This window comes from Meles meles, chromosome 5 (assembly GCF_922984935.1).
Source record: "Meles meles chromosome 5, mMelMel3.1 paternal haplotype, whole genome shotgun sequence".
NCBI lineage: Eukaryota > Metazoa > Chordata > Mammalia > Carnivora > Mustelidae > Meles > Meles meles.
The window spans coordinates 137840040-137849772 of NC_060070.1; the positions used below are offsets into that span (position 1 = coordinate 137840040).

Sequence of the window (9733 nt, forward strand, 5' to 3'; positions counted from 1 at the left end):
AAATCTGTCTCTTCAAAAACTTGTACACAGATGGTCTTTGCAGCCGAACAGCAGAAACTGTTTTCTTTTATACCAGCCCGAAAGGAGAAGCTACCCCAATGGCCCTTCACTGCTAAATGGTTAAACCACATGTGATGTGTCCGTGCAATGGGGTATTTTTCCGTGATAAAAAGGAATGAAGTGACACCTGTGATGTGGATGATGAACCTTGAAAGTATAGGTCAAGTGGTTGGAGCCAGACCCAGAAGACGACATGCTGTGATGGGAAATGCTCGGAATAGACAAATCCATAGAGACAGTTCCATTACTGGTTGCCAGGGATGGGGGAGGAGGAAGTAGGGAGTGACTGCTGATGGATGTGGGATTTCTTTTGGGTTTGATGAAAACATTCTGGTCTTTGATCGTGATGATGCTTGCATAGCCTTGTGAATATACTCAAAACCACTTGAATTGTAACCTTTAAAAGCAGATTTTCTGGGGCGCCTGGGTGGCTCAGTGGTTTAGGCCTCTGCCTTCAGCTCAGGTCATGGTCTCAGGGTCCTGGGATCGAGCCCCACATCGGGCTCTCTGCTCCGAGGGGAGCCTGCTTCCTCCTCTCTCTCTTCCTGCCTCTCTGCCTAGTTGTGACCTCTCTCTCTGTTAAATAAATAAATAATATTAAAAAAAAAAACAACATTTTCTGCTATGTGATTTGGATCTCAATTAAAAGAAAAGATAGTTAACAAAATAGGAGCCATGTCAGATCCCACTGTCCAGGGACCCGCACAGCTTACTAATGCTTCCTCAGTGCCAGACGCCGCAGCCCTGTAGGTCCCCTCTCATTTAATTCCCACCGTAGCTTTGTGATCTTCTCTCAGACCTGGGGCTTCTGACGCCTCCAGAGTTCTTTCTGCTAATTTGCTGTGCCCGCTTTTATGAAGAATTGTTGGTGAAGAAGAGAGCGTGCTGACTTGGAATATTATGAAAATACTACTTGATGAAGTGAAGTGCATTACTCACACGGTTGACGAAAGTTCACTTATGGTGTGGTTCAGTTAGCATTCAGCGCTCAAGCTTCAGGGAAAGCAAACCCTTGAGAAATCGCATTAAACCCCTGAAGTTTTAGTCTTTTAATACCAAGGAGCTTGTGTTGATCTTTTTTCTTTTTTTCTCTTCAGAGACTGCAAGAAAGAAACAAGTAGAATTAGAACATCCTTAAGTGGTCATTCAGGGTGACCTTGGGTAATACAGGGGTAGAAAAGCTGCTTGGATTTTGTCTTTGGAAAATGCTGCTCCTCAGAACCTGCTATGGTCCATTGCTTTTCTATTAAACTAGAGAGTTGAAAGTAGAAGGCAACACCAGCGTGGAAAACTTTGTCACAGTGGTTACTTTTGTTTGCTTTAATAGGCGCTTAACATTTCAGAGCAACTAGTCATGGGTTCAGAGGTTTTATCCTGTCTACTCATTTTATTGATTGATCCTTATTCGTGTGCGTCTGAAATGTAGTGAACTTCAGACTCCTTGCAAAAACAAACAAAACATGGTCAGTAATTTTTATTTTTAAGGAGAGTTCAGACTTTTTAATGACTTTGACTTGAAAATATACTATATGTTTAAAAATCTTGAACTTCAGGTAGTGGTGCTCCGGCTTTATTCTTTCATCATGTAATTAAAGAAAATATTAATTTCCTTGAAAAGTGTATTATTTCTAGAAACCTATGAATAGCTTGATTCTGACAGAATTTTTCAGAGAAGTGCACTTGACCCCTGCCACACAATGGTTTCACATTGCGGTCAGATCAGACTTTCTTTTAGTAAGTATTAGCACTAAGACGTAACTGTCCCAGGGAAATGCAGAGTATCTTCTTTTTTCCCCCAATAAAGTGCTCTCAGAGATTTGATTTTAATATAATAAATACTTGGACCTAGATATCATAATGTCATCATAATTTTAATGTAGATGGACCACGCTTGGATTCTAAATTCCTTGAAGGCAGAAACTTTTTGCCATTCTTCATGTCAGAGTTTATTCTTGTGCCTTGTCCACAGTTAAAAAAAAAGTAAAAAATATATTTACAATCACATATTTGTTGATACTATCTATACTGTTTTGTAATATATCCCTGACACATACACAATTAACTGGCATGTTCTCCATTGATAATATTGTGTGTAATAATTTTTCATAATGTTTCTGTCTCTTTTTAGGTTGGTATTTTGTATGGCATCTTTTTTTATCAAAATTCAAGTTTCTGCGGGAACTGGTGGGAGATACAGGATCTCAGGAGGGAGATCATGAGCCGTCGGGCTCTGAGACGGAAGAAGACACTTCATCATCTTCTCACAGGATCAGATCTGCTCGACAGAGGAGGGCACCTGCTGATGAAGGCCACTGACCCTCGCTCTAGTCCTGTACCAGTGAAGGATGAAAGGCAGTGGGGAGCCTCTGTCTTTAATGACCAGGCTGTGCAGTTTGGTAGAAGATGGAAGAACATTTTTACTTGGACTTTAAGTCCAATTAAAAGAAAAAAAGATTTCTATGTAAGCCATATGAAAATAAAGGGAATTAAAACCAAATCAGACCATTGCAGATTTCATCTTCAAGGTAATCTTTTGCTTTACTAGCTTTCTACCTGCATACCTACTCTCTGGCTCCCAGCTTATTATCTTGCACTGGTGTGTATCTGGTAAACATTACATGCTTGAAAAACCGTATTTTATTGATTCTGTAATGTATGTTGTGTTTTTGTTTTTGTTTTCACGTTTTACCTTGTCCAAAATTGGGATGTATCTCATGATTACTGTGAACCAGGAGAGGGTCATGATGTGATTATCCCAGCCTGTGCGTGTGTGAACTTACTAATAGCTTGTCCCAGCATCGTCACGGTATTGTTGGTACCAAATGTGTCAGGTTTAATTGGCATTTAAAGATGTCTTCAAAAAGATTGCACTATGATTCAGCATTGAAACGAAAAGTGATTGTGTATGCAGAAAAGCATGGAAACAGAGCCGCGGGGCGTACTTTTGGGATTAGTGAAGCAAACGTCCGGCGCTGGAGAAATGACCGCCATTCCATATTTTCTTGTAAAGCGACAACAAAATGCTTTACGGGACCCAAGAAAGGAAGATACCCGGAAGTGGATGAAGCCGTACTATGTTTTGTCAGTGAGATGCGTGCAAAAGGATTGCCTGTCACGCGTCAAGCAATGCGATCAAAGGCAGGAGAAATAGCCAGAACCCTGGGAGTAGACGAAACAAAGTTCAAAGCGACAAGAGGCTGGTGCGACCGGTTCATGCGCCGAGCAGGGTTATCTTTAAGGCGTCAAACATCGTTTTGCTCCAGACTTTCCGCTGACACGAAACAGAAGACGGGGGTGGGGCACTCTTTCAAGAAACGCGGCGTCCCCGGTGAGCTCGGTGACACCAAGGGTCCTGTCCTGTGGAAGAATGCGGACGTCGACGGCTGTGGTCTGAGAAGTGATTCAGAAGAATTGGACTCAGAATATGAGGTTATAGTTATAACGTAACCACTTACTTCACACTTTCTTTCAGTATGCACAAGATTGATGTGTTAAAAATCTGCTTAACTCTAAAAAACCCTTTCAATAAATATAAGCATTCTACACACTATGAAAGCATTGCGTCAGTTTCATTGCCTGCGTTTTTTCTTAGTGATACATATGGTGCATCTTACAGTTGATGGTATCTGAGATAATAGTTTGTAAATTTATTTTTCCTTGTGAGGTAGCAATTATTTATTGGGGCACTTAATCCTGCCTCTTATAATGCTGTTAAAATAGTTATCCTCTATGAGATAGTTTTTTTTTTTCCCCAACATATTCAAGATTTTAGAGTAGTGACTTAGCCTAAGAATGGTCTTCTACTTCAGGAGAGCAGGATTCGATTCTCCCTTTGTATGGGAGTGCTTCACGCTCAAGGCATGTGTTGTGGAGAAAGTACTTCTTCACAGACAATTCAGTGACGAGACCTCAGAGTCCTGGGTACCGAGGATAAAACAAAATGGGTGCAAATGCCCACTTCACTGGAAAAGAACTTGCCAGGTACCCAAAGTTTGTCTTCACTAAACTTTGGACTGAATGTTCACCAGGGAAGAGAGAGATGGATTCAACAACCCTTCCTGTTCAGTGTTACCACTCTGCTCAAGAGTGGATTGCAAAGCCAGTTTCTTTTATGAATCCAAGTCCCTTTGTGTGTGTGTGTGTTTACCCTTTTTTTCTCAAGAACTAGCCATCACAGGGTATTACCTCTATGTTATGACGGTGTATGATACCTCATACACCATGCTGATGGTTTTGTCAACAGACCACTTGCATTCCTGAGGTATGTCTCTGCGGTCACTAGTCCTTTGGTCTTACACTGAAAGGGAATTTATAGAGCATGCACTTAGTTTTAAACTTTTGCTGGGGAAAGATCCCCAGCAGCCCAGAGTGGGGCATAGTCTTTCTGTCATTTCCTTACTGGATGCATTTTTCTCTTATTCTATGACTATAGGGATTAATAGAACAGTGACCCAAGTTTCAAGCATGCATTTTAGTGCTTCATACCACCTGGATATCAAGTTTAAAATGGTCCTCAGAAAAATTAATGCCTAAAGTCTTCTTGGTATAGGTATATAAAGTCTTCTTTCATAGTCTAAAACTTGGAGCTGTGGATTCTGCTTTGTAGGGAATACCTTGGATTTAGGTGATAATAGTGGTTGAAAAACCTTAAATAACAAGTGAGCTTCTGTATTACTTCAGTATTAAGGAATGATGGTTTCTCTAACCCCATGCAACCTGCAAGGGTCTTCACAATGCTACGGACGAATCCACCGGAGGCGGGGGGTGGTGTATGTGTTGGTATTAGTTATTGACATTTATGTTTCAAGGGTATCTTTTTTAGTAAAATTTAAGGAAATGTTCTGTTTAACTTGTTTGGAAAATACATCCAAAAGCATGTTAATCTCTAACACCCCACCATGTTTTAACTTCTCGGAGAGTCAAAAGAAATCACTGGTGCCAATGTGAAAATTCTATAAACGAACTTCTTTGTTTAAAACGTGTGGTGTTCTCTTGGACTCCCTGCCTCCCCCCAGTAACACTCAACATAGTACATATTCCTGTGGCCACTGAGAAAGGCAAGAGGAATAGTAACACAATTATCTGTGTGGTATAGTGTTTTGTTCCTTTTCCTAGTTTAGTGCTTTTGTAACTGCTCTCAACCAGGACTTTCCAAGTACTTTCGCAGTTTCTCCGTGAGAGACAGACTGACCTGGGGTTAATTTGGAAGTTTGGAAAGGCGCTGAGCGTTAAGAGCACATACAAGTATCCGTCTTGTCGGAACGCTCATAAATGGCGATGGCCATCATCTGTGCCGTCTTTTGAGGATAAATTCTAAAATCCAGGACTTTCAGCAGGGTTGTTTCATGTCCTTAACCAATTCCCCGCATCTCTGCCTCTGAAACTCTCGTAAAAATTGCCTGTATCAAACGTACTGGTTTGCATCGCTCTGATTTAAACGCCAAAAAACCCCGCTAAATATTAATGTGGCACTGTTCAGTGAGGTTTTTAATATATAGGTTAAGCTGAAAATAGAATTCATCCCATGGATTTTGTAGTGTTGTTTTCATGGTGGAAACATTAAATACGTTGTTTTGGTGAATAGCTAATTCACATATGTGCTGACCCATTTCTTTAGGTGTAAAAACCACTTCCAACTGTTACTTTGCAGAAAGGTGGGAATATATTTGCCGAGAGGTGGGTGAACGATATTAATGGTTTCACAAAACGTTATTTTAAACCAAAATGTGTCGAAAGATTTGAAAGTAGTGCATTTTTATTGTTAGGAACAACCTATTTTGACATTATTTGAAGGCAACAGTGCAGTATTTTTTACAGTCTGTCTTTCTTACGAGGTATGTTTTAATGTAACATGTAGCCAGTGTAACTTTAGATTTTCGACCAGTAAACTTCAAGTGCTTTTATATTTGAAGTCGACTTTAAAAAGGTTATAGGCTTTCAAGCAACTAATGGAATAGTATTTTGTTATGGAGTCTAGAATTAAAGCAACTTGTATGATTGGCTTTTAAAGTGTCCGCTCTAGCTTTTAAAGCATAAAGAATGACATTTTATCTTACTAAAAGTTACATTTTCCATTTGTTAATGTGTGCTGCCTATCTTATGACTGGTGTTTGACGTTACACTCCAAGTTATTATGACCGTGTTTGATGTTACACTCCCAAGTTAATTCTGCGCTTAACCATTCACCAAATACTGCTGCTGTGGTTTCTTACTGGAAACATTCTGTGCTGTGCTATGGTGCATTGTCATCCTGCTGCTTGACAGATAGGTTTATAAGGAATTAGGATTGTGTGCGTTAATAGTAGCTTTATAGAACAAAATGTAAATTCAAAGTTAAGCAATGTGTGTAAATGATCATTCACTGTTTCTGTTTCGGAACTGGTCAGAACTATACCTAAGCTTCTGTGGTTTGTTTGATGTTTTAACTTTCACTTTAAACTGCACAGAATAAATTAAAATGAAAACAGAAGTTTGGTATGTGTCGTTGATGACCTATAGTAAATATGTAAAGATACCTGGGGCGTGAGGGGAGTTGAAAAGCAGTCATTTTTACCAGTGGTGCATCCTTCACCACTTTCCAAACTCTAAGGATCTACAAGTATTAAGACAGCAGGGGGCGCCTGGGTGGCTCAGCGGGTTAAAGCCTCTGCCTTCGGCTTGGGTCATGATCCCAGGGTCCTGGGATCGAGCCCCGCATGGGCTCTCTGCTCAGCAGGGAGCCTCCTTCCTTCCTCTCTCTCTCTCTGCCTGCCTCTCTGCCTAGTTGTGATTTCTCTCTGTCAAATAAATAAAATATTAAAAAAAAAAAGAATTAAGACAGCAGTAGTATTCCTGATGCCGTGAAAATAATTGACTTAGAACCCAAAGGACATACAGTATTGGAGCGAAATTGGTTTGACTATGTGTGGCCTTTGGTTTCCTTCTCATACTTTAACCAACACCCTCGAGATTGTTTTGATACTGTTGACCTTAGTCCTGTCTCACATTTTTGTTAGTATTAACCATCCGGAAGACGAAGTGATGACAGTGACCAAAGGCAAGTGAAAAGATAGAGGAATGCTTTGAAAAGCAGTTGGAGGTGGGAAATCATTAATTGCAGTGGCTAGGAGCCAATTATTTCATTTTTGTCTAGCAGTGCTTAGCTGCCAAGAATGTAGGGTAGGGAAGTATGGATCTTGCCGGGGTCAGGCACTGGAAGGTAGAGACCTAGGCTGTTACAGATTGCTGGAGAGCAGTCTAAAGGGCAGGGCCGGTAGAGATTGCTGGAGATTGGCTGTGGAAGCTGGGCTGTAAGAGAAGTCTGATCAGTAAGACGCTGATAGATCCGGTGAGTAGGAGGAGGTAGAGATTGGAGATAAAATGAGTGTGATATTTGTGTGTAATAGATAGAAGGAAGTTTGGGGTAGAGCTTAGACTTTTAGAGGTGAAGCAGTTTTCTGAGCAGAGTCATTAAATATATATAGCCCTAGAAAAGGAATCTGAATTGGGGACTCATTCTAGGGTATATGTGGACTATTGGTATGATCACTAATGCGTGATGGCTAGAGTTGGGGTGGAGAAGAGGACCATGTACTGATGTACTGGGGATCAGTTCAGGCACTTGGAAGACTGATCTTGAGGTCTGGGATGTTCGATGGTCCTTAAAAGGAGGAAAGGAGTTCCTGAAAAATGAAAGAAGAATGATTTTGGATGGCTGTGAGGAGGCTTTCTCTTCATTCTGGCCTCCCTGGCAGCTCTACAGGCCAGTATGTGATTGTTATGTGCAAGTGAGCACTTCAGCTACAAAATGATGCTGCTTGTGGAGAATGTTGGCATGGGGAGAAGCATGGAGGGAAGGAAAGCAGAAGCTTCTCTAGAAGTCTTGGAGGAGTCGGAGTTTTCCAAGTAGAGGATGAGAAGAGGATTCCAGACGGAAGTAAAGCATGTGCGATGTCAGAGCTATGGGAAGATGCTTTGTTTGGAGAACGGTAGATGGTTACTTCTGGACTAGAGAGTAGTTCTAGGGCATAATGGTTTGAAACTGGAGAAGTAGGAAAGATCTAAGTCACAAGAGACCTTGTAGGCAGTGGCAAGGGCTTTGAAGCGCATGCATTGTGTTGGAAAACATTGAAATACGTTGAGTTGAGCAAGAGCATGGATTCACTTGTTTAATGTGAATTGAGTGATGACTCTTGCAGGCGCCGAGACTGAGTACACATGACCCTGAAAGCTCATGCTCACTGGATCAGGGAGGATTGCTTTGGAGGTACAGTGGAGGCGGATATACCTTAACTGTAGTCTAAGAAAATAGAAAGTTAGTGGGAAAGAGAGACAACCACGGGAAATGGGACATTATGAAGAATAGCAGGACCTGAGATTGGATTGTGAAGCCAAGTGAAGGACATGGGATAAGTAAAGGAGGATTTCAGCCTTTGGGTTTAGTCTGAGATTGGCAACGCTAGGGGATGCATGTGGAAGAAGCAGGTCTATGGTCGGCCCAGGAGCTACCGAATAGGAATGATAACATCTAGGATTATTTTAAGGAGTAGGTTAAAAAAAAACAAAACCCAACCTAGTTAAGCATATTCCTTAGAGTAGGCAACCCATAACTTAGCCTTCTCATCTCTTCCTTCTTAAACACCTTTGTAAACATAGAAGCCTTCTTAAAGCCAGCTTGGTCTAGGAGTTGGTCAGTCCATTGAAAAAGTCCATTGAAATGGGGAGTCAAGAAAACATACATTCATCCTACGCTATCTGAGTTAAGACCAAGGCTGTTTTCTCACTGAACAGAGATCCATTAGAGTTTCAATCTCGGCTTCTTTGTAAACGTTTAGTCTTACAATCCTGCAATTTCTGGTTTCGTTCTCTTCAAATTGGAACAAGAACAGAACCTTGCAAAGATTTTTACTATGTTTTCCCATTCTTTACAGTTGCCTCACTTGTCCCTAGATGGATAGGATTTTAGCATCTTGCCTTTATCAACTTTCCACAAAACATTCAACTAAGTTTACATAGAACTAGCAACCTTTTTTACACTCATATTTCATTGTAGTATTTAATTACAGAATTATAATATTGGAGACTACAGAAATAAGCAGGTTTGGGAACCATTTTGATCAAACAAGTCATTTGGTGAGAACAGAAGTCCAGGAGCCTGGCGCCCTTCTAGAGTTTTCATACCTGTATCTATTCCCACCCTTTCCTTCCCGCCCGGTCCCTTAGAGGACAAACCCCACTGCCTATCCGGAATAATCCTTCTTGTGCTTTGGATCCTATTCTCCCGCCTTTGCAGCAAATTGACATCGGAAGTTAGTTGGCCCTTGAACAATGTGTCAGGAAGTCAAAGATCTGCTTAGACCTTTGGACTCCCCCAAAACTTAGCTAATAGCCTACTGTTGACAGAAAGCCTTATCAGTAGCATGAACCGTTGACTAACATTTCATTAATATGTTTCATGTTATATACTGTGTTCTCATAATCTAGAGAAAAGAAAAGCTAATAAAATCATAAGAGAAAATACATTTACAGTACGGTGCTGTTTGCATTGTATTGTGTATTGGTCACAAGGAGGGGTGTTTCTGCAATTAGACTCCTCTGGTCCTCATTTCGCATTTGTAAAATGGGTGTAGTAATAATACTCCGCTCATAGGGTTTTTGTAAGGATTAAATGAATGAATACACTCAGTGTTTAGGA

At 40.9% G+C, this 9733-nt stretch overlaps 1 protein-coding gene across 1 annotated transcript in view; it reads left to right on the top strand.

Annotated features, from left to right (window-relative positions):
- SMIM13 (small integral membrane protein 13) overlaps positions 1–6529 on the top strand; it is a 29752-nt gene extending 23223 nt beyond the window's left edge. Inside the window, exon 2 of the mRNA XM_046005998.1 lies at positions 2189–6529. Within this exon, the coding sequence (XP_045861954.1) occupies positions 2189–2376 (188 nt within the window). The 3' untranslated portion in view covers positions 2377–6529. The remainder of the gene's footprint in view (positions 1–2188) is intronic.
- Positions 6530–9733: the final 3204 nt, after the last annotated feature.